The sequence below is a fragment of the Loxodonta africana genome, chromosome 6 (assembly GCF_030014295.1).
Source record: "Loxodonta africana isolate mLoxAfr1 chromosome 6, mLoxAfr1.hap2, whole genome shotgun sequence".
Taxonomy (NCBI): Eukaryota; Metazoa; Chordata; class Mammalia; order Proboscidea; family Elephantidae; genus Loxodonta; species Loxodonta africana.
This window is the reverse complement of record NC_087347.1, coordinates 140,028,534-140,052,415: the sequence shown is the minus strand read 5'-3', so window position 1 is coordinate 140,052,415 and position 23,882 is coordinate 140,028,534. Positions and strand designations below refer to the sequence as shown.

General features: G+C 46.0%; 1 protein-coding gene across 5 annotated transcripts in view; it reads right to left on the bottom strand.

Moving 5' to 3' along the window:
• The window catches only part of ARHGEF4 (Rho guanine nucleotide exchange factor 4), a 37,762-nt gene that overhangs the window by 6,008 nt on the left and 7,872 nt on the right, over positions 1–23,882 (bottom strand). For 4 of the 5 annotated variants that reach the window (XM_064287370.1, XM_064287369.1, XM_023556100.2 and 1 more), the window contains exons 2-5: positions 3,725–3,904; positions 2,386–2,577; positions 2,127–2,306; positions 450–682 (exon numbers count right to left, since the gene is read on the bottom strand). In XM_064287370.1, the coding sequence (XP_064143440.1) occupies positions 450–682; positions 2,127–2,306; positions 2,386–2,577; positions 3,725–3,904 (785 nt within the window). The remainder of the gene's footprint in view (positions 1–449; positions 683–2,126; positions 2,307–2,385; positions 2,578–3,724; positions 3,905–23,882) is intronic. The other variant, XM_064287371.1, reaches the window with a different exon arrangement.

Below are 23,882 nucleotides of genomic sequence, written 5' to 3'. Positions count from 1 at the left end.
GAGGAGCTGGAGGGTGGTGGGAGGGGCCTGGGACCCTCCTGCACCCCTCTGGAGCCAGCCAGAACTTCAGCTGTGGTAGCACGAGTCGAACTTATACATCCTTATCCCCCCCCCCGCCCCGCCCCGTTGCACCAACAGCGCCACAAGAGCATGGATTCCTAGTTTGCTCTCTGCTGCTATTGCCTAGTGCCCATAGCAGGGCCTGGCACAGCTGCTGTCTGAAGGGAGGCAAGCAGAGCCCCAGGGGCCCCCTAGTGCACCCCTACCTGTGCTGAAAAACTAAAACCAAACCCACTGCCCTCGAGTCGATTTCCAACTCATAGTGACCCCTAGGACAGAGTAGAACTGCCCCATAGGGTTTCCAAGGAGCGCCTGGCGGGTTTCAACTGCTGACCTCTTGGTTAGCAGCCGTAGTGGCACTTAACCCCTATGCCACCAGGGTGTCCCACCTGTGCTGTGGGGGTGTGTATTTGAGAAGCTCTGCCAGCTGCAGAGGGTACTTGCAGATCTTCTGCACTGGCGTCAGCAGGAAGCCGTCCAGGGAGATGTCAATCATCCTCTGGAGTAGCCGGCAGGCCTCGAAGAAGTACACATACTTGCTGAGCTTGGCAAGCCGGGAGAGCTCCACACAGGCGTTGGGGTGGTTGTTGCAGTACTCCGAGTAGATCTGGAAGTCTGCTTGCTGGAGGGACACAGCTGGAGATCAGGACAGCTGTCCTCTGCCCCCACCCCACCCCCAGGCCCTAGGCAGGGGCCTCTGGGCTCAGAGTGCTGGTTTCCCTGTCCCCTTGCTTTGCGAGGGCACCAGCCAAGTGGACTCAATGCCCAGGGGTGAGAGAATGCTGAAATGGTGAGCGCCAACATGGGCCCATGCTTCCTCAGCCTTTCTCTGGCACATAGTTTGGCTGTATGTTAGGTTTTCTGAAGAAACCACTGAAGCTATGGAGGCTGAAAATGACAGCGGCAGACAGTGGGCATTGCTGGTCAACAGAACCTAGAAACAGACAGATACTGAGAGGTAATAGGATGCCAGCTTCTGTGATGGGCTGCTGGCCCAGGTCCTGCTTACTCCTCACAAAGTCCTGACTCTTTGCCTGTCCCACAGAGTCACATGGACGCCCACATCCTTGTGCCAGGCTCGCTGTGCCTCCTTTCCGTCCAACTTCATCTAACTGGAGGTAGAGGGCCCAGGTCTGCCACGGAGCAACCTGGGCAAGTCAGGAAATTCTCTGGGCTTCCTGGATCAGGTGAAATGAGGGGATGCCTCCTCCTGGGGGAGGTTGTGATGGCCACCCAAAGCAATGTGCCTGTCTCTGGATCTGTCCCTCAACAGAGGTTCAGCCCCAGTACCCCCTCCCTGGGCCACAACTCTGCCTGCTGGATAAATGGAACCAACCTTACTTACACGGGTGCCAACCTGCTGTCCAGGCCCACCATCTGAGTCTGCACAGAAACAGTTGGCCAATGGCACTCCATGGTCTACCTCCCCGGTTCCCTACTCCCTGGGGTGGCAGGGCCTTCCCAATACCACCACTGGTAGTAGCCTGCCCTGGATGGGCTGGCTGTCCTGGATGAGTTGGGCTTGATACTGTCTGCTCAACCCCCTCAAGGCTGCCAGAGAGAGGAAAACAGACAAGAATTCCCCTTCCACCCAGACCAGAACAGGCTGACGAGCCTTGGCTCTGTGCCAGCTGGTACAGCGAGGGGACAAGCGCTGTAAGTACAACATAAGCCGTAATTTTTGCACTGTGTTAGGAACCCCAGAGTTTGCCAGTTGGCCCCTCTCTGGCCATAGCACACCCATCTGGGGCCAGTGCTCAGACACTCCCTGCTCCAAGGAGCTTTCCAGACTTGGTGTGTCCTCACCCCCCATGTCACAGAAGCAGAGGCACTCCTAAAACAGTGTTGAAGGGTTAGGGTGGTTGGCCAAGTGGAGGCGTGGAGCAGGGTCCACCCAGAACGTTTGGAAGCTTCTGGGAGGAGGGCAGGTTGCCTGGGTTTTAGCCTGCTGGGCAGGCCGCTGAGAGGAGGCAAGGAGACTGACCAGGAGAGCAGGGCAGGCGAAAAGGAGGCAGAAATGAGCCAGGGCCAAGGTGTGTGTGGAGACTCGGTAGCGCCGCACTCACGTGCTCCAGGAAGCAGGCCCCCAGCTCGCTCAGGTGCGGGCGCTCGCGGTTGAACCTCTGTTCCAGGGCCTTGATGAAGGCCTTCTGGCACCGGTAGATGTCCTCGATGTTGCCGAAGATGGTGCGCAGCTGCTCCTCGCTGAACATATCAGCGCGCTTACGGCACTGCCGGATGTAGCCCTGGGGGTCGGGGCCGGTCAGGGCCTTCCGGGGCTCCCCACCCCATCCACACCCTAGCGCCGGCCTGGCCCTCGCTCACCTCGCAGATGTCCCGCAGGTGCTTGATATAGTCCCGCTCAGTGCTGAGGATCTCGTTGATGACGTTGGTGCGCATCTGGTCTTTGCTGCTCTGCACTAAGCTGCCTTCTTCCGCCTCGCCATCTGCGACCCTGCCGTCCTCTTGTACCTGATGGGCCTCGTCGTCTGCTGGCTCGTCCTGGTTCACCCGAAGCTGCAGGCAACGCGTGGAGGTTCAGCACCCCATGAAGGGTCAGTGCCCCCATCCTGCAGAGTGGCAGGGGGAACCGAGGCTTGGAGGGGGTCTGACTGGTTCAGGGGCTGGGCAGGTAGGTGGGCACAGTCCTGCAGAAACGAAGGGACAACTGGAAACCCCTGCGAAGGTCACACGTGCAGTTCTTGGCCCAGGCCTGGTGCTAAGGACAGCTGCCACTGCCAGCGTTGTCCGGAGACAACCCAGGCCTACCTCAAAAGGCTCCCGTACTCCCCCAGTTGTCCCTTAGACTCTGTGCTCAGCACAGTGCTTGGAACCCAGCAGTGCTCAGAAGTGCCTTTTGAGTTGTGCCTGCTTATACCTGGGGTCCCTCTGGAGCTGAGAGGCCTGGCTGGGGCTCTGACCTGGACTAGGCGACACCTCGGGTGCAGAATGCACAGGTTATGGGGGAGGCTATGCGCTGCAAGAGAAGCATGACCCAGGTGAGATGGGCCCTTCCCTGCTTCCCCTGCTGGGCCTTTGGAGACTGCACCTCAGTCCTTCCCTGGAGACCAGAGGCCATCTAGGTGGAATTCTGGGTCCCTAGCTGTGATCTCTTGGGCTAATTAACGGAACTTCTGTGCCTCGATTTCTTCATGTGCAAATATTGGTTGCCACCTCAGGGTTGTGTGAGTTAAATGAGATAATTCATGTAAAATATTCTGCACAGTGCTTAGTAAATGTTTGGTAAAGTAAGTCATCTGTGGTGGGGTTATTCTAAACTAGCCAATTCCCGTTGGAGGAGTGGAGCCCTGTCTCCACACTCCAGTCCTTTCCCACCTGCTTTCCTCACAGGTCACCAAGGGCCATCCAGAGGGAGAAGCGGGGTGCAGGCATGGGAGAAGGTGGTGGCTCTGGAGGAGGAGGAACTGGCCTTCTGGCCCTGCACCCACCCTTCAGCCCACACGCACAGAGTGGGCACGCAGTCTCAATGTAGGGAGAAGTGGGAGGTCCAGCCCTGTGCCTCAGATCCTAGCTGCTTGGCAGCCTGAGGTATGTCAGGTTTGGGTTTCTGAGGAGAGCCAGGTGGCTCTTTACAGGGCAGTCAGGCAGGGGTCTGACAACCCTATCTACAGAGGGCCTGAGAGAACTTCAGGTGGAGTGGTACCCGCACAAAGGTGGCTGGAAACCACCCCTCCCCGTCGGTGATGCGGCCCCACCACCACTCTCTGTTGGTGGCATCCATCACTTCGATGACGTCCCCAGCTTTGAAGCCCAGTTCTTGGTCATCCATGGTGACATGGTCCCACAGTGCTTCAGCACAGACCACACTGCCATCGCTGATCAGCTGTGGAGAGAGCCAGGGACAGGCCAGTCAGTGGGCACCCCCGGTCCTCTGCCCCCAGCACTCCTAACTGGCTCTGTGGAGGGGCAGACACCCCTCTCCTCTCAGCTAGGGGCACTTCCTGTGCAGGCTGTGCCCTGGGCATCGCTATCTGGGCAGGGCTCAGCAAAGACACTCCAAATGCACTGGATCGCTGCAGTAGTGGCTGAGGGCTGCGTGCCTCAGTGACCACGGCACCCCTCCCGCTCAGTGTTGACCTCCCTCCCATCCCCGTGGGCCAGCGACTAAACTCGCCTCCTAGCTGCGCCCTCCTGTCTGTGGTCTGCTCTGTGGTGCTGGGCCTGGAATTCTGAGACCCACACTCTGCTGTGCCAGGTGCTCCCATTGGACTCTGCCAGCAAGGGCATTTGAGGGAGATGGCAGGCTGGAGCACTGACAGGGAAGTGCTCCCTCCTGTAGGTCTCCTTTGAACTTGCAGTCCCTGTGAGGCCCCAAGATGCTGCAGCTGCTGGGCCAATATGCAGGCTTTTTAAACACAGTCACAACCAGCCCCAGACACCAGCTGGGCACTGCCCCTCCTCTGAGCTCCAGTAACACGCCCAGGGGATTCTAAGCTTAAACAATATTTTGTTGTGTTTTTGGTGAAGGTTTACACAGCAATTTAGGTTCCCATTCAACAGTTTCTACACAAATTTTCAGTAACATTGGTTACATTCTTCACAATATATGAACATTCTCACTTCCATTCTGGGTGTTCCATTTCCATTAATCTAGTTTCTCTGCCCCCTTTCTCATCTTTGTTTTAAAGTAATTGTTGACCATTTGGTCTTATGTAGATGGTTTTTTTAAAAGAGCACAGTACTCACACGTGATATTCTTTATTTTGTGAACGAATCTAATTAGCTAAAAGGTGAACTCAGGGGCTAGTTTCAATTCAAGGTTTAAAAAATATCTCTGGGCGACAGCTTCGGGGAGTCCTCCAGTCTCAACAGGTCCAATAAGTCTGTTTTTTTTTTTTTTTTGGAATCTAAGGTTCTGTTCCAATTTCTCTCCCATTTTAACAGGGTCCGTGGGAGAAAGATGTGGCACTCTGCTTCCATAAAGATTACAGCCTTGGAAACCCTATGGGGTGGTTCTACTCTGTCCTATATGGTCGCTATGAGTCAGAATCAACTCAACGGCAACAGGTTTTGGTTTGGTATCAGGGTCTATCTATTCGTGGCCCAGATCAGAAAGGTTGGTAGTGGTATCCAAGCACCATCTTCTGGTCTCAGGGTAGATGAGGACATGGTTCGTGTAAATTATTAGTCCTGCAGACTAGTTCCTTCTTTGAGTCTTTGGTTTCCTTCTTTCTCTTTTGCTCCATATGAGTAGAGACCAATAGTTGTATCTTAGAAGGCCACTCACACACTTCTAAGATCCCAGACACTACTCACCAAACTTAACTTTATGCACTATATTATGAAAATTGAGATGTCCCACAAGACCATGGTCCTAATCTTTGAAACTCAGGAAACCAATCCCACAAGGTGTTTGGTTATGTCTAAGAAGTATCTATAACTGTGCCCCCTATATGCTTTATTATGTATAAATATTTATAAATACAGTAACATACATGCATATATATACACACAAAACCAAAAAACCAAAACGACTCATAGCATCCCTATAGGACAGAGTAGAACTGCCCCATAAGGTTTCCAAAGAGCACCTGGTGGATCTGCACCGACCTTTTGGTTAGCAGCTGAACGCTCAACCACTGTGCCACCTGGGCTTATACATATGCATAAACCTATATATACACACACACACACATATATACTTGCATATACAGTGAAACCTGTGGGAGCTGGAACTCAACATGACTGCCTTGTTTTCTGGGTTTCACAAGTTTTCGGCCTTTGACAGGTTGCAGTCTTACACTTTTCTATCACTCATTTTAGTAGAAAATATTTGAGTTTTCCTTCTCTGACAGGTTTTCACCTTACATGGGTTCTGGCTTTCCCAGGTTTTACTCTGCATACCTATATACATATATGTTGTCATGGATTGAATTATGTCCTCCCAAAAATGTGTGTATCAATTTAGCTGGGCCATGAGTCCCATTATTGTGTGATTTTCCTATATGTTGTAAATCCTGCCTCTATGATGTTAATGAAGGAGGATGGGTGGCAGCTGTGTTAGTGAGGCAGGACTCAGCCTACAGGACTGGATTATGTCTTGAGACAATCTCTTGAGATATAAAAGACAGAAGCAAGCAGAGAGACAGGGGGACTTCATACCACCGAGAAAGCAGCACTGGGAGCATAGCGTGTCATTTGGACTCAGGGTCCCTGCGCCTGAAAAGCTCCTCGAACAGGTGAAGATTGAGGACATGGACCTTCCTCCAGAGCCAACAGAGAGGGAAAAGCCTTCCCCTGGAGCCAATGCCCTGAATTTGGACTTTAGCCTACTTTACTGTGAGGAAGTAAATTTCTCTTTGTTAAAGCCATCCACCTGTGGTATTATAGCAGCACTAGAGGACTAAGACATATGTCTATATGCAAACATATATATCCACACATATATTTTTTGGTTGTTGTTGCTGTTGTTTCAAAATAATATATGCCATAAACCAAAAAAAAAAAAAAAACTCTTGCTGTCAAGTCGATTCCGAGTCATAGCAATCCTACCAAAAGATCCTTTTTTCTTCTGTATCATTTAGTGACATCATTTACGTGTGCACACACCCTGATACAGTGTAATCTTTCTCATCATCAGAAATAAATGCCTACTATCTAGAGAGTGAATTTCTGTCTCCTCTGCCCACCACCCGTCACTGGTAACCACTAATGAACGTTAGTTTTTGTGTATCTGCCTGTTCAGGTCATTTCATAAAAGTAAGAACATACAATATTTGGCTTTTTGGATTGACTTATTTTGCTCAACATAATGTCCACCAGATTCATCCACATTGTAAGATGTTTTAGGAACTCAGTTTTTTTTTTTTTTTAAATCGCTAAGTAGTATTCCATTGTATTATGTACCACATTTTACTTATCTATTCATCTGTTGATGGGCATGTAGGTTGTTTCCATCTTTTTGCTGTTGTGAATAGTGCTGTGATGAACATAGGTGTGCATATGTCTGTTCATGTCATTTCTATTAGATCCCTAGGGTATATGCCCAGGAATTGGTAGGTCATATGGCAGCTCTACCTCTAGTTTTTTTTTTTTTTTTTTTAATAATTTTTATTGTGCTTTAAGTGAAAGTTTACAAATCAAGTCAGTCTGTCACATGTAAGCTTATATACACCTTACTACATACTCCCATTTACTCTCCCCCTAATGAGTCAGCCCGCTCCCTTCTTCCAGTCTCTCCTTTTGTGACCCTTTTGCCCGTTTCTAACCCTCTCTTCCCTCCTATCTCCCCTCCAGGCAGGAGATGCCAATACAGTCTCAAGTGTCCACCTGATACAAGTAGCTCACTCTTCAACAGCATCTCTCTCCAGCCCATTGCCCAGTCCCTTCCATGTCTGATGAGTTGTCTTCAGGAATGGTTCCTGTCCTGGGCCAACAGAAGGTTTGGGGACCATGACTGCTGGGATTCTTCTAGTCTCAGTCAGACCATTAAGTCTGGTCTTTTTATGAGAATTTGGGGTCTGCATCCCACTGTTCTCCTGCTCCCTCAGGAGTTCTCTGTTGTGTTCCCCGTCAGGGCAGTTATCGTTGTGGCCGGGCACCATCTAGTTCTTCTGGTCTCAGGATGATGTAAGTCTCTGGTTCATGTGGCCCTTTCTGTCTCGGGCTCATAGTTATCGTGTGACCTTGGTGTTCTTCATTTTCCTTTTATCCAGATGCGTTGAGACCAATTGATGCATCTTAGATGGCTGCTTGTTAGCATTTAAGATCCCAGACACCACACTTCTAAGTGGGATGCAGAATGTTATCATAATAGAGTTTATTATGCCAATTGACTTAGAAGTCCCCTTAAGCCATAGTCCCCAAACCTCTGCCCTTCCTCCGCTGACCTTCAAAGCATTCAGTTTATCCCAGAAACTTCTTTGCTTTCGGTCCAGTCCAGTTGAGCTGACCTTCTATGTATTGAGTATTGTCCTTCGCTTCACCTAAAGTAGTTCTTATCTACCATCTAATCAGTAAATAACCCTCTCCCACCCTCCCTCCCTCCCCCCTCTCGTAACCACAAAAGAGTGTGTTCTTCTCAGTTTATACTATTTCTCAAGAACTTAAAATAGTGGTCTTATACAATATTTGTCCTTTTGCATCTGACTAATTTCACTCAGCATAATGCCTTCCAGGTTCTTCCATGTTATGAAATGTTCACAGATTCGTCACTGTTCTTTATCGATGTGTAGTATTCCATTGTGTGAATGTACCCTAATTTATTTAACCATTCATCCATTGATGGACACCTTGGTTGCTTCCAGGTTTTTGCTATTGTAAACAGTGCTGCAATAAACATGGGTGTGCATATATCTGTTCGTGTGAAGGCTCTTATTTCTCTAGGGTATATTCCGAGGAGTGGGATTTCTGGGTTGTATGGTAGTTCTATTTCTAACTTTTTAAGAAAACTCCAGATAGATTTCCAAAGTGGTTGTACCATTTTACATTCCCACCAGCAGTGTATAAGAGTTCCAATCTCTCCGCAGCCCCTCGAACATTTATTATTTTGTGTTTTTTGGATTAGTGCCATCCTTGTTGGAGTGAGATGGAATCTCATCGTAGTTTTAATTTGCATTTCTCTAATGGCTAATGATCGAGAGCATTTTCTCATGTGTCTCTTGAAAAAAAAAAAGCCTGAATATCTTCTTTAGTGAAGTGTGTGTTCATATCCTTTGCCCACTTTTTGATTGGGTTGTTTGTCTTTTTGTGGTTGAGTTTTAACAGAATCATATAGATTTTAGAGATCAGGCGCTGGTCGGAGATGTCATAGCTGAAAATTTTTCCCAATCTGTAGGTGGTCTTTTTACTCTTTTGGTGAAGTCGTTAGATGAGCATAGGTGTTTGATTTTTAGGAGCTCCCAGTTATGCGTTGTATTAGGGCTCCTACATTGTCCCTATTATTTCTTCCATGATCTTTATCGTTTTAGTCTTTAGGTCTTTGATCCACTTGGAGTTAGTTTTTGTGCATGGTGTGAGATATGGGTCCTGTTTCATTTTTTTGCAAATGGATATCCAGTTATGCCAGCACCATTTGTTAAAAAGAGTATCTTTTCCCCAATTAACTGACACTGGGCCTTTGTCAAATATCAGCTGCTCATACGTGGATGGATTTATATCTGGGTTCTCAATTCTGTTCCATTGGTCTATGTGCCTGTTGTTGTACCAGTACCAGGCTGTTTTGACTACTGTGGCTGTATAATATGTTCTAAAATCAGGTAGAGTGACGCCTCCCACTTTCTTCTTCTTTTTCAGTAATGCTTTACTTATCCGGGGCTTCTTTCCCTTCCATATGAAGTTGGTGATTTGTTTCTCCATCACATTAAAAAATGTCATTGGAATTTGGATCGGAAGTGCATTGTATGTATAGATGGCTTTTGGTAAAATAGACATTTTTACTATCCATGAGCAAGGTATATTTTTCCACTTAAGTAGGTCCTTTTTAGTTTTCTTGCACTAGTACTTTGTAGTTTTCTTTGTATAGGTCTTTTACATCTTTGGTAAGATTTATTCCTAAGTATTTTATCTTCTTGGGGGCTACTGTGAATGGTGTTGATTTGGTGATTTCCTCTTCGATGTTCTTTTTGTTGATGTAGAGGAATCCAAGTGATTTTTGTATGTTTATCTTGTAACCTGAGACTCTGCCAAACTCTTCTATTAGTTTCAGTAGTTTTCTGGAGGATTCCTTAGGGTTTTCTGTGTATAAGATCATGTCATCTGCAAATAGAGATAATTTTAGTCCTTCCTTGCCAATCCGGATGCCCTTCATTTCTTTGTCTAGCCTAATTGCTCTGGCTAGGACCTCTAGCACAATGTTGAATAAGAGCAGTGATAAAGGGCATCCTTGTCTGGTTCCCATTCTCAAGGGAAATGCTTTCAGGCTCTCTCCATTTAGAATGATGTTGGCTGTTGGCTTTGTATTAAAAGAAAAAAAATTTTTTTTGGCTTTGTATAGTGCCCTTTATTATGCTGAGGAATTTTCCTTCAGTTCCTATTTTGCTGAGTGTTTTTATCATGAATGGGTGTTGGACTTTGTCGAATGCCTTTTCTGCATCAATTGATAAGATCATGTGGTTTTTGTCTTCTGTTTTATTTATATGGTGGATTACATTAATGGTTTTTCTAATATTAAACCCACCTTGCATACCTGGTATAAATCCCACTTGATCGTGGTGGATTATTTTTTTGATATGTTGTTGAATTCTATTGGCTAGAATTTTGTTGAGGATTTTTGCATCTATGTTCATGAGGGATATAGGTCTGTAATTTTCTTTTTTTGTAATGTCTTTACCTGCTTTTGGTTTCACAGATATGGTGGCTTCACAGAATGAGTTAGGTAGTATTCCATCATTTTCTATGCTTTGAAATACCTTTAGTAGCAGTGGTGTTAACTCTTCTCTGTAAGTTTGGGAGAACTCTGCAGTGAAGCCGTCCGGGCCAGGGCTTTTTTTTGTTGGGAGTTTTTTGATTACCTTATCAATCTCTTTTGTTGTTATGGGTGTATTTAGTTGTTCTACTTCTGATTGTGTTAGTTTAGGTAGGTAGTGTTTTTATAGGAATTCAACCATTTCTTCTAGGTTTGCAAATTTCTTAGAGTACAATTTTTCATAATAATCTGATATGATTCTTTTAATTTCAGTTGGGTCTGTTGTGATGTGGCCCATCTCGTTTCTTATTCAGGTTATTTGTTTCCTTTCCTGTATTTCTTTAGTCATTCTGGCCAATGGTTTATGAATTTTCTTAATTTTTTCAAAGAACAACCTTTTGGCTTTGTTAATTCTTTCAATTGTTTTTCTGTTCTCTATTTCATTTAGTTCAGCTCTAATTTTTATTATTTTCTTCTGGTGCCTGATGGATTCTTTTGTTGCTCACTTTCTATTTTTTCAAGTTGTAGGGACAGTTCTCTGATTTGGGCTCTTTCTTCTTTTTGTATGTGTGCATTTATCGATATAAATTGACCTCTGAGCATTGCTTTTGCTGTGTCCCAGAGGTTTTGATAGGAAGTGTTTTCATTTTCGTTGCATTCTATGAATTTCTTTATTCCCTCCTTAATGTCTTCTATAACCCAGTCTTTTTTCAGGAGGGTATTGTTCCGTTTCTAAGTATTTGATTTCTTTTCCCTGATTTTTCTGTTATTGATTTCCACTTTTATGGCCTTGTGGTCTGAGAAGATGCTTTGTAATATTTCGATGTTTTGGATTCGCAAAGGTTTGTTTTATGACCTAAGATGTGATCTAGTCTAGAGAATGTTCCATGTGCACTAGAAAAAAGTATACTTTGCAGCTGTTGGGTGGAGTGTTCTGTATAGGTCTTTGAGGTCAAGTTGGTTGATTGTAGCAATTAGGTCTTTCATGTCTCTATTGAGCTTCTTACTGGAAGTCCTGTCCTTCTCCGAAAGTGGTGTGTTGAAGTCTCCTACCATAATTGTGGAGGTGTCTATCTCACTTTTCAGTTCTGTTAAAGTTTGTTTTATGTATCTTGCAGCCCTGTCATTGGGTGTGTAAATATTTAATGTGGTTATATCTTCCTGGTCAATTGTCCCTTTAATCATTATGTAGTGTCCTTCTTTATCCTTTGTGGTGGATTTAACTTTGAAGTCTATTTTGTCAGAGATTAATATTGCTACTTCTGCTCTTTTTTGCTTGTTGTTTGCTTGATATATTTTTTTCCATCTTTGAGTTTTAGTTTGTGTCTCTAAGTCTAAGATGTGTCTCTTGTAGGCTGCATACAGACGGATCGTGTTTCTTTATCCAGTCTGAGACTCTCTGTCTCTTTATTGGTGCATCTAGTGCATTTACATTTAGTGTAATTACAGATAAGAATGTGTTTAGTGCTGTCATTTTGATGCCTTTTTGTGTGTGTTGTTGACGATTTCATTTTTCCACTTTTTTATGCTGAGATGTTTTTCTTTGTAAATTGTGTGTTCCTCTTTTTCATAGTAGTCGAATGTATATTTGCTGAGTCGTTATGTTTTTCTTGGTTTTTATTTTGAGTTATGGAATTGTTAGACCTCTTTGTGGTTACCTTAATATTTGCCCCTATTTTTCTAAGTAAAAAACGTAACTTGTATCGTCCTATATCGCCTTGTTTTCCTCTCCATATGGCAGTTCTGTGCCTCCTGTATTTAGTCCCTCTTTTTGATTATTGTGATCTTTTACATAATGACTTCAATGATTCCCTGTTTCGAGCATTTTTTTTCTTTTTGAAATTAATCTTAATTTGTTTTTGTGATTTCCTTATTTGAATTGATATCAGGATGTTCTGTTCTGTGACCTGGTATTGTGTTGTTATCTGATGTTAATGATTTTCTGACCAAAGAATTTCCTTTAGTATTTCTTGTATCTTTGGTTTGGTTTTTGCAGATTCTCTAAGCTTGTGTTTATCTGTAAATGTTTTAATTTCACCTTCATATTTGAGAGAGAGTTTTGGTGGATAAATGATCCGTGGCTGGCAGTTTTTCTCCTTCAGTGCTCTATATATGTCATCCCATTGCCTTCTTGCCTGCATGGTTTCTGCTGAGTAGTCTGAACTTATTCTTATTGATTCTCATTTGTAGGAGAGCTTTCTTTTCTCCCTGGCTGCTTTTAAAATTTTCTCTTTATCTTTGGTTTTGGCAAGTTTGATGATAATATGTCTTGGTGATTTTCTTTTTGGATCAATCTTATATTGGGTTCGATGAGCATCTTGGATAGCTATCCTTTCGTCTTTCATGATGTTAGGGAAGTTTTCTGCCAACAGATCTTCAACTATTCTCTCTGTATTTTCTGTTATCCCTCCTTCTTCTGGAACACCAATCAGACGCAAGTTATTCTTCTTGATAGAGTCCCACATGATTCTTAGGGTTTCTTCATTTTTTTTAATTCTTTTATCTGATTTTTCTTCAGCTATATTGGTGTCAATTACTTTATCCTCCCACTCCCCCACTCTGCATTCCGATTCCTCGATTCTGCTCCTCTGACTTCCCACTGAGTTGTCTAATTCTGTAATTTTACTGTTAATCTTTTGCATTTCTGAATGCTGTCTCTCTATGAATTCTTGTAGCTTATTAATTTTTGCACTATGTTCTTGAATAATCTTTTTGATTTCTTCAACTGCTTTGTCAGTGTGTTCCTTGGCTTTTTCTGTAGATTGCCTTATTTCCTTTATGAGGTCATCCCTGATGTCTTGAAGCATTCTGTAAATTAGTTTTTTATATTCTGCATCTGGCAATTCCAGGATTGTATCTTCCTTTGGGAAAGATTTTGATTCTTTAATTTGGGGAGTTGTAGAAGCAATCATGGTCTGCTTCTTTATGTGGTTTGATATCGATTGTTGTCTCCGAGCCATCTGTAATATATTGTAATGGTTTATTTTATATTTGCTCACTGAGACTTATCTTGTTTTGTTTTCTTTCAACGTATGTAGATGGGCTACTAGATTACTGTGTCTTGATTGTTGTAGGCTTTGAATCACTTATGTCCTCTTACCAGCTGGTGTGGGCCGTTACCAGAAATATAAGCCTAAGAGTCCATTCACTATTCTTGAGTAGAATCTGATTTTGGGTCAGCAAGTGTGTGGGGTAGACTGTCACCTATTTGCTTAGAGGAGTAGTGTTTATAGTTGTGTGCACCAGATTCTAGTAGCAGCAGGGGGTCACACTCCAAGGGGGCAGGATGCTGACAGGCTTCCGCCAAGTGCCAGTGAGGTAGGTGTGTCTCTATTCCTAAAGCACTTTGGTGGGTGGGCTCTGCAGCTGTACCTTAGGCACCCAATGCATGTACCTCTACAGATTGGTAGATGTCACTATCCTCAGACCTCTATGGCAGGAGGTTAGGTGGTTTGGGTGGAGCTTCAGCCCTCAGTTCCCCCTTGTGGGTCCGTGAGGGCTCTGTTGAATAGGTAGAGATATCAGACCTGGGAAACTTGTCTTCCCGGTAATCAGCTAAAACAATTACAGTCAGATCCCTATCAGAATTGCCTTTGCATTATAATAGCCACCTTGTTCCCTGTAGGGATGAAAGCCCAAGAGGATCTCAAATGCTTGACTGGAGCTGTTCTGTATTTTTAGTCCAATTTTGGGAAGTCAGGGAAGGATTCTTGGTCCCTGGGTTTTTTGCAGCTGCTTTGCTCAAGCCAGGAGAATGGATTAGGAAAAGACAAAACAAACAAGCAAAGAAAAAAGAAAACTGCAGAGCACTTCACTGTCTGGCCCAGGAAATTCCGATATTAATGAAGCCGCCTGGGAAGGGGAGGGGAGGGATCAGATAGATAGGAGAGAGTAGCACCCCGAAATATAGACAAAGTTACTTATCTTGCTTGGGATGACTGTTTCATCTGAGATTCCCGAGGGGCACGTTGACTGTGTGCGCTGGCTGGGTAGAGATTGCCCCCGAGGGTCAGGCCCGCGTCCCATGCTTGCATTGTCTCAGACGCCACGGTTAGTTCCTCTGCTCCCAGTCCAAAGCCTAGCGCCAGGGTTCTCCGTCTGGGACGCCGCACTCCAGGCTCCAAAACCAGTCGCTGCCTCCCGGTGTCTTCTCCTCCTGTCAGCCTCGTCGCTGCGCTGCCTGCGTGCACTGGCTGGGCTTCCCCCGAGACACTTCTGGGGGCTAGGGCTGCATCCCGTGTTTGCGCTGTCTCAGGAGGCCATGCTCAGCTCCCCTGCGCCCAGTCCAAAGCCCGGCACCAAGGTTTTCTGACTGGGACGCTGGCTCAGGCTCCGAAAACGGTCGCTGCTTCCCCGTGGTTGTTCATTCTCTCGTTCACCCCATCATTGTGCCGCCTGCTTGCGCTGGCTGAGTCTCTATGGAGGTTACTCCGGGGGCTAGGGGCTAGGGCTGTGTCCCGTGCCTGCCCTACCTCAGCAAGCCGCAATCAGCCCCGCCACTCGGCACCAGGGAACCGCCAGGGCTCAAGGCTTTGGGGTGGTCGTGGGTTCCAGAAGCGGTCGCTGGTTCAGGACACAGGTTTTCGCTCACCTGTAACTCAGGTCAATTCTTTAGATCTGTGTTTGATGGTCAGGGTTCGTAGATTGTCATGTATGTGATCGATTCACTTGTTTTTCTGAGTCTTTGTTGCATGAGGGATCTGTAGTAGCTTGTGCCTAGTCAGTCATCTTGGCCCCCTATCTCCTCTTAGAAACCCTTCTGTGAGGAGAATGCCAGACTCTGCCTGCTCCAGTCTCAGCACCTGCTCTCTGGGTGGTTCAGGATGGTCCACTCATGTGGCCCTTCTGAGTCCTGTTGTTTCCATCCAGTCCAGGATTCTGGAGGCCAGGCTAATGCTGCAGAAGTGGACATGCTTGTAATATGTCTTTGTAGCTGGGGATGAGTTCTCTCGTCTCCTGAGAAGGCTTAAAGCCCCTAGAGCTAACCCAAGCTCTGTGTCTGGGTCTCTGGATGGGCCTAGGAAGCCCGTGAGCCCTAGAAATGGCCATCACCCAGTGAGTGAGCATGTGTGCATGTGCTTGTGGGTTTCTCTGAGAGGGGTGCCTCCACTGGGCCTGTCTGGGGAAGCCCAGACTTCTTATTTGGGAGCTAGAAAGGGCGTGGTGTTACCTGTAGACTCTGCAGGACTCTGGCAGTTTTTTTGAGGAACTGCCAGACTGTTTTCTACAAAGGCTGTACCATTTTGCATTTCTACCATCAATGAATGGATGAGCGTTCCCATTTCTCCACATCCACTCCAGCACTTGTTATTTTCTGACTTTTTTTTTAATCTTAGCCAACCTAGTGGGAGTGAAGTGGTATCTCATTTTGATTTTGATTTGCATTTTCTGATGGCTAATGACCTTCCTTGAGCATCTTTTAATGTGTCTATTGGCCATTTAAAAATCCTCTTTGGTGACATGTCTGATCATGTTCTTTGCCTAGTTTTTAATCGTGTTATTTATCTCTTTAGTGTTAAGTTGTAGAACTTTTCTCTGTATTCTAGATATTAGACCCTTATCGGTTCCCAAAGATTTTTTCCCAGTCTGTAGGGTGTCTTTTTACTCTTTTGATAAAGTCTTTTTATGAACATAAGTATTTAACTTTTATGAGGTCCCAGTTATCTCTTTGGCTTTCTGATGCTCATGCATTCATTGTTGTGTTTGATAATCTATCATTGAAGAAAATTAGGTCCCAAAGCTTTGCTCTTACATTTTCTGCCAAGAACTTTATGGTTTTAGATTTAACATTTATGACCTTGATACATTTTAATAGTTTTTGTATATGGCATAAGGTTTGGATCTTGTTTCATTTTTTTGCATGTGGAAATCCAGTTTTGCCAGCACAATTTGTTGAAGAGACTGTTCTTTCTCCAGTGAATGGATTTGGCTCTCTTTTTGAAAATCAATTGACCATAGGGGATTCTAAGCTTTAATAGTCCCACCTCTTCCCTTCACTCCCAGCTCTAGGAGAAGCAGGTACTGTGCTACCTGCCTGGTGCTTCAGAATCCTCTTGACCCTCTGATCTCTTTGTTCCAATAGTGGGCATGGCTTCCTTCTCCCGAGCGGGCCCTCTCTGATACATCGACTTCAGCCGATACATGAGGGCTGCTTACTGCCCCTCAAAATGGGGCCGCCTCCCTCCAGCAGCTCTGATATCAGCCCCACTCTGCTGAGTGGACATTCGCTTTTCTGTCCTGTGTGTTCAGCTCTTCCTAATGAACAAGTGAATGGCTTCCTGGACTCAGGGCAAGAAGGAAGGGGTGGGCAGGTCTGGACAAGAGATGCAATTCCTTTGTGCCCACTGCAGGGGACCAACTCTGGGCTCTAGCTATCACAGCCAGAGTCCTGCAGAGTCTACAGGCAACACCACGCCCTTTCTAGCTCCCAAATAAGAAGTCTGGGCTTCCCCAGACAGGCCCAGTGGAGGCACCCCTCTCAGAGAAACCCACAAGCACATGCACACGTGCTCACTCACTGGGTGATGGCCATTTCTAGGGCTCATAGGCTTCCTAGGCCCATCCAGAGACCCAGACACAGAGCTTGGGTTAGCTCTAGGGGCTTCAAGCCTTCTCAGGTGACCAGAGAACTCATCCCCAGCTACAAAGACATATTACAAGCATGTCCACTTCTGCAGCGTTAGCCTGGCCTCCAGGATCCTGGACTGGATGGAAACAATAGGACTCAGAAGGGCCACATGAGTGGACCATCCTGAACCACCCAGAGAGCAGGTGCTGAGGCTGGGGCAGGCAGAGTCAGGCACTCTCCTCACAGAAGGGTTTCTAATTGAGGCCTTGAAGTATGTGGCTTAAGGGAAAGGGGGAAGCAGAGTACTCAAAGTTAGTGTAGGTAAGCCTATGAAAATATGGGCTGCAGGTCAACATCCCTGTGCCCAGGGTCTGTAATGACAGGCAGGTGTGTGTGTCAGAATAAAGTGTGCCTGTAACAACAGGTGAGTGTGTACTGCAGAGCAGAGCATGCCCATAAGGACAGGCAGGTGTGCATATCACAACAAAGCGTGTCTGTAACGACAGGTGAGTGTGTACCTCAGCACAGAGCGTGTCCATAAGGACAGGCAGGTGTGCATATCACAACAGAGCGTGTCTGTAACGATAGGTGTGTATACCTCAGCACAGAGCATGTCCATAAGGACAGGCAGGTGTGCACATCAGAACAAAGTGTGTCTGTAATGACAGGTGAGTGTGTACCTCAGCACAGAGCATGTCCCTAAGGACAGGCAGGTGTGCACATCAGAACAAAGCATGTCTATAACGATAGGCGACTGTGTACCTCAGGGCAGAGTGGCCATAATGACAGGCAGGTGCGTACCCCAGGGCAGCAAATGTCCACAACAACAGGTGAGTGAGTGCATCAGGGCAGAGAGTCCCTGTAACGACAGGCAGGCATGTGCCTCAGGGTAGGGCCTGTCCGTTACTACGGCTGAGTGTGTGCATTATGGCAACGTGTGTCGGTCTGGGCATGTATGAAGGGTGTGAAGAATGAGTGTGAATGTAAGCCCATGCCTCGAGAAAAGCACAGAGGCAGGGACAGAGAGGGCTGTCACTTGCAAATGCTGGACAGTAGGTGGCACACTGAGCACTCAGCCTGGGCTATGCATAACTAGAAGGTCCCCATGGCTGAGGGTCTGCAGTGTTGCCTGAAGCATTTGGGGTGCTATTTTATGGGAACACACTTTTTGAAAAGGTCGATCTGTTCATCTGTCACAGGGGGTTTCTGCCAAGAGGCATTGGGTTTCCCCTCACCAGCTGTCACGGAGAAAGACAATGTCAGAAACCCAGCTCACAGTCAATCTCCAAAAGCTCCTGTGGGCTCAGGAAGTGTAAGCCTGGGCTCTGGCTCTCATCTTCCCTGTGCACTGGGACAGTGGTTGCGGCTCTACCTACGGGAGGAGCTGTCCTGGACACTCCCCACAGTGGACACTCTCCACACTCTTTGGGCAGGCTGAGGAGGACCAAGGCAGGAAAAAGGTGTGGGAAGAGCTGGGAAAATTTGCATGCTTTGAATGATGAGTGAATTATCAAGAGTTACCAAGAAAATGAAACAGTTCACTTCCTGGGTAAAGAGGTTTGAACTGCTCTACAGTTCAGCTTCTGGAGAAAAGGGAGTTCTGAGACTCTGCACATGCAGCCCTGACAAGCACGCCCAGCAAACCTCCCTGCTGACCAATCCTCTGTGGCATGTCAGGATGCTACACTTCCATTCCTAGAGGAGAAAAATCTGCTAAACTAGGAGGTGGCTCCTGTCTGCCCAGCTCCCGCCAGGTGCTCACATATGTGCCCCAGGACAACATGAAGGCTGCCCTTCCTGCAGGAGGTGCCCTTCCAAACCCAGGCTGGAGGGTAACGTAGTTGCAGCCCACACGGCCCCACGCCCCCAGGTGGCTTCCACCTGATATTACCAGGCCAAGAGTCTCCCTCTCTTAGGCTTCCTCAAATGAGTGCCCCCAGAAATGGCCTGCTGCTCCCCCTGCTTTATTTGGCCAGTTGTTGCAGAGAAGGGGGAATCTCGTTTCTTATAGAGCTGTGAGAAGAAGGTCTTGAGGCGTGGGGCAAAGAGACAGAGCTTTACAGAGAAACTAGAGTTCTGTGCCACCACCTGTCTGTTAGTTTGTTGAACTGTGGTGGCTTGCATGTTGCTGTGATGCTGGAAGCTATGCTACTGACATTTCAAATGAAAACTCTACGGATCACAACAGAATGTTGTCCAATACAGTGCTGGAAAATGATCCCCCTTACATGGGAAGACCCCCAAAATACACAGAGGACGCACAATGGACTTCGACATACTGATAATCATGAGGACGGCACAGACCGGGGCCACATTTCCTTCTGTTGTACGTGGGGTCACTGTTAGTGACGAGTCCATGACAACTAACAATGACAGGGTTCCTGGAGAGTTATGAACAAGCTGCTATTCCTGTTCTGCCTCGTCACACGGGGAGCCCTTGGGGAAGGGGGCTTGTCACCTTTGCTACTCCATGCCCTAGTGCAGGCGATCCTCAATAGACAAACAGCTCAAGCAAGTCCTCTGACCTTCTGTGCCTCAGGCTCCCGTCAGGCCTGAGTAACTGCCAGCATCTGCTCTACCTGGGCTGCAAAGCCCCTGTGTAGATCCCAGAAAGGAGAGGTGTCCTGATGAGGTATATTCATGGTATCAACCATTCTTCTGGGGTCTGCAAGCTGGGAGAGTAGCCTCCCTAAGTGTTCCCTGGTCTCGGTGTGGCTTACTGCCTACACTGAAAATCCCGAGTCCTTCACTCATTCAGAAAAAAGAAAAAAAAACCCAAATACCGAAGCCTAACAAGCACTCCCCCTGCCCCCACGTCTGTCAGTTTGTTGTACCGTGGGGGCTTGTATGTTGCTGTGATGCTGGAAGCTATGCCACCGGTATTCAGATACCAGCAGGGTCACCAACGGAGGACAGGTTTCAGCTGAGCTTCCAGGCTAAGACAGACTAGGAAGAAGGACCTAGCAGTCTACTTCTGAAAAGCATTAGCCAGTGAAAACCTTTCTGATATAGTGCTGGAAGATGAGCCCCCCAGGTTGGAAGGCACTCAAAAGATGACTGGGGAAGAGCTGCCTCCTCAAAGTAGAGTCGACCTTAATGACGTGGATGGAGTAAAGCTTTCCAGACCTTCATTTCCTGATGTGGCACGACTCAAAATGAGAAGAAACAGCTGGAAACATCCATTAATAATCGGAACCTGGAATGTACGAAGTATGAATCTAGGAAAATTGGAAATCGTCAAAAATGAAATGGAACACATAAACATTGATATCCTAGGCATTAGTGAGCTGAAATGGACTGGTATTGGCCATTTTGAATCAGACAATCATTTAGTCTACTACGCTGTGAATGACAACTCGAAGAGGAATGGTGTTGCGTTCATCGTCAAAAAGAACGTTTCAAGATCTATCCTGAAGTACAACGCTGTCAGTGATGGGATAATATCCATACGCCTACAAGGAACACCAGTTAATACGACTATTATTCAAATTTACACACCAACCACTAGGGCCAAAGATGAAGAAATAGAAGATTTTTATCAGCTGCTGCAGTCTGAAATTGATCAAACATGCAATCAAGATGCATTGATAATTACTGGCGATGGGAATGCAAAAGTTGGGAACAAAGAAGAAGGACCAGTAGTTGGAAAATATGGCCTTGGTGATAGAAAACAATGCCGGAGATCGAATGATAGAATTTTGCAAGACCAACAACTTCTTCATTGCAAATACCTTCTTTCACCAACATAAACGGCGACTATACACATGGGCCTCGCCAGATGGAACACACAGAAATCAAATTGACTACATCCGTGGAAAGAGATGATGGAAAAGCTCAATATCATCAGTCAGAACAAGGCCAGGGGCCGACTATGGAACAGACCATCAATTGCTCATATGCAAGTTCAAGCTGATACTGAAGAAAATCAGAGCAAGTCCATGAGAGCCAAAATATGACCTTGAGTATATCCCACCTGAATTTAGAGACCATCTCAAGAATAGATTTGACGAATTGAACACTAGTGACCAAAGACCAGACGAGTTGTGGAATGACATCAAGGACATCATCCATGAAGAAAGCAAGAGGTCACTGAAAAGACAGGAAAGAAGGAAAAGACCAAGATGGATGTCAGAGGAGACTCTGAAACTTGCTCTTGAGCGTCAAGCAGCTAAAGCAAAAGGAAGAACTGATGAAGTAAAAGAACTGAACAGAAGATTTCAAAGGGCCTCTCAAGAAGACAAAGTAAAGTATTATAATGACATGTGCAAAGAGCTGGAGATGGAAAACCAAAAGGAAAGAACACGCTCGGCGTTTCTCAAGCTGAAAGAACTGAAGAAAAAATTCAAGCCTCCAGTTGCAATAGTGAAGGATTCCATGGGGAAAATATTAAATGATGCAGGAAGCATCAAAAGAAGAGGGAAAGAATACACAGAGTCATTATACCAAAAAGAATTAGTTGATATTCAACCATTTCAAGAGGTGGCATATGATCAGGAACTGATGGTACTGAAGGAAGAAGTCCAAGCTGCTCTGAAGGCATTGGCAAAAAACAAGGCTCCAGGAATTGATGGAATATCAATTGAGATGTTTCCACAAACAGATGCAGCGCTGGAGGTGCTCACTCGCCTATGCCAAGAAACATGGAAGACAGCTTCCTGGCCAACTGACTGGAAGAGATCCATATTTATGCCTATTCCCAAGAAACGTGATCCAACCGAAAGTGGAAATTATAGAACAATATCATTAATATCACATGCAAGCAAAATTTTGCTGAAGATCATTCAAAAATGGCTGCAGCAGTATATCGACAGGGAACTGCCAGAAATTCAGAAGAGGATGTGGAACCAGGGATATCATTGCTGATGTCAGATGGATCCTGGCTGAAAGCAGAGAATACCAGAAGGATGTTTACCTGTGTTTTATTGACTATGCAAAGGCATTCAACTGTGTGGATCATAAAAATTATGGATCACACTGCGAAGAATGGGAATTCCAGAACATTTAATTGTGCTCATGAGGAACCTTTACAGAGATCAAGAGGCAGTTGTTCTGACAGAACAAGGGAATACTGATTGATTTAAAGTCAGGAAAGGTGTGCGTTAGGGTTGTATTCTTTCACCATACCTATTCAATCTGTATGCTGAACAAATAATACGAGAAGCTGGACTATATGAAGAAGAACGGGCCATCAGGATTGGAGGAAGACTCATTAACAACCTGTGTTATGCAGATGACACAACCTTGCTTGCTGAAAGTGAAGAGGACTTGAAGCACTTAATAATGAAGATCAAAGACCACAGTCTTCAGTATGGATTACACCTGAACATAAAGAAAACAAAAATCCTCACAACTGGACCAATGAGCAACATCATGATAAACGGAGAAAAGATTGAAGTTGTCAAGGATTTCATTTTACTTGGGTCCAAAATCAACAGCCACGGAAGCAGCAGTCAAGAAATCAAAAGATGCACTGCATTGGGTAAATCTGCTGCAAAGGACCTCTTCAAAGTGTTGAAGAGCAAAGATGTCACCCTGAAGACTAAGGTGCGCCTGACCCAAGCCATGGCATTTTCAATCACATCATATGCATTTGAAAGCTGGACAATGAATAAGGAAGACAGAAGAGTTGACGCCTTTGAATTGTGGTGTTGGCGAAGAATATCGAATATACCATGGACTGCCAAAAGAACGAACAAATCTGTCTTGGAAGATGTGCGGCCAGAATGCTCCTTAGAGGCAAGGATGGCAAGACTGCGTCTTACATACTTTGGACATGTTGTCTGGAGGGATCAGTCCCTGGAGAAGGACATCATGCTTGGCAGAGTACAGGGTCAGCAGAAAAGAGGAAGTCCCTCAACGAGGTGGATTGACACAGTGGCTGCAACAATGAGCTCAATCATAACAACAATTTTAAGGATGGCGCAGGACCAGGCAGTGTTTCGTTCTGTCGTGCAAAGGGTCGCTGTGAGTCGGAACCGACTCGATGGCACCTAACAACAACAACAAAAACAACAAGCACCCACTTATTTTTTTAAAATCAGCTGGTGGATCACTTTGCTTGTGAAGCATGCCCTGGTCTTCACGGAGCTGACGCTTCCTTCTTTGCTAAGCACACTCTGCCACAGCCTTATTCAATGGGGTGGTGCCTGCTTTGTATGGCTGGTAGGAGGACCAAATGCCATCATCATGCATGTTCGGTGCCAAACACAGGGCTGGGATGGAAGTACAGCAGCACTTACCATTTACAGAGTGTGTTTGTTTCCAGAGAGATCTAATTGTACTCAGGTCTTCTGCTGCTGCTTCATAGAAGCCTCCCTCCACCCACTGGGCCTTCCTGGGCTTGAAGACGCAGGGCACTGGGTCAGAGGCAAGGCCAGGAGCTATGTCCTGTGGGTAGAGCCCTTCTTCTGGGAGGAGCTGGCCCAGTCCCCTGCCAGCCTGGGCAGGTTCCTGGACTAAGGCTCAGCCCCTCACTCCCTGTGGGGCTAGGGGCAAGTTACTTCCCCTCACCATGCCTCAGTTTCTTCATCTGCAATTGAGGTTAATTATAAAACTCACCTCAAAGGATTTGTGAGTATTAAATTAATATGTATTAAGAGCTTAAAAATCCTCACAACAGGACCAATAAGCAAAGCAACATCATGATAAATGGAGAAAATACTGAAGTTGTCAAGGGTTTCTTTTTACTTGGATCCGCTGTCGACAGCCATGGAAGCAGCACTCAAGAAATCAAAAGACGCATTGCATTGGGCAAATGTGCTGCAAAAGACTTCTTTAAAGTGCTGAAAAGCAACAATGTCATCTTGAAGACTAAGGTGTGCCTGACTCAAGCCATGGTGTTTTCAGTCTCCTCATATGCATACAAAAGGTGGGATGACAATGAATAAG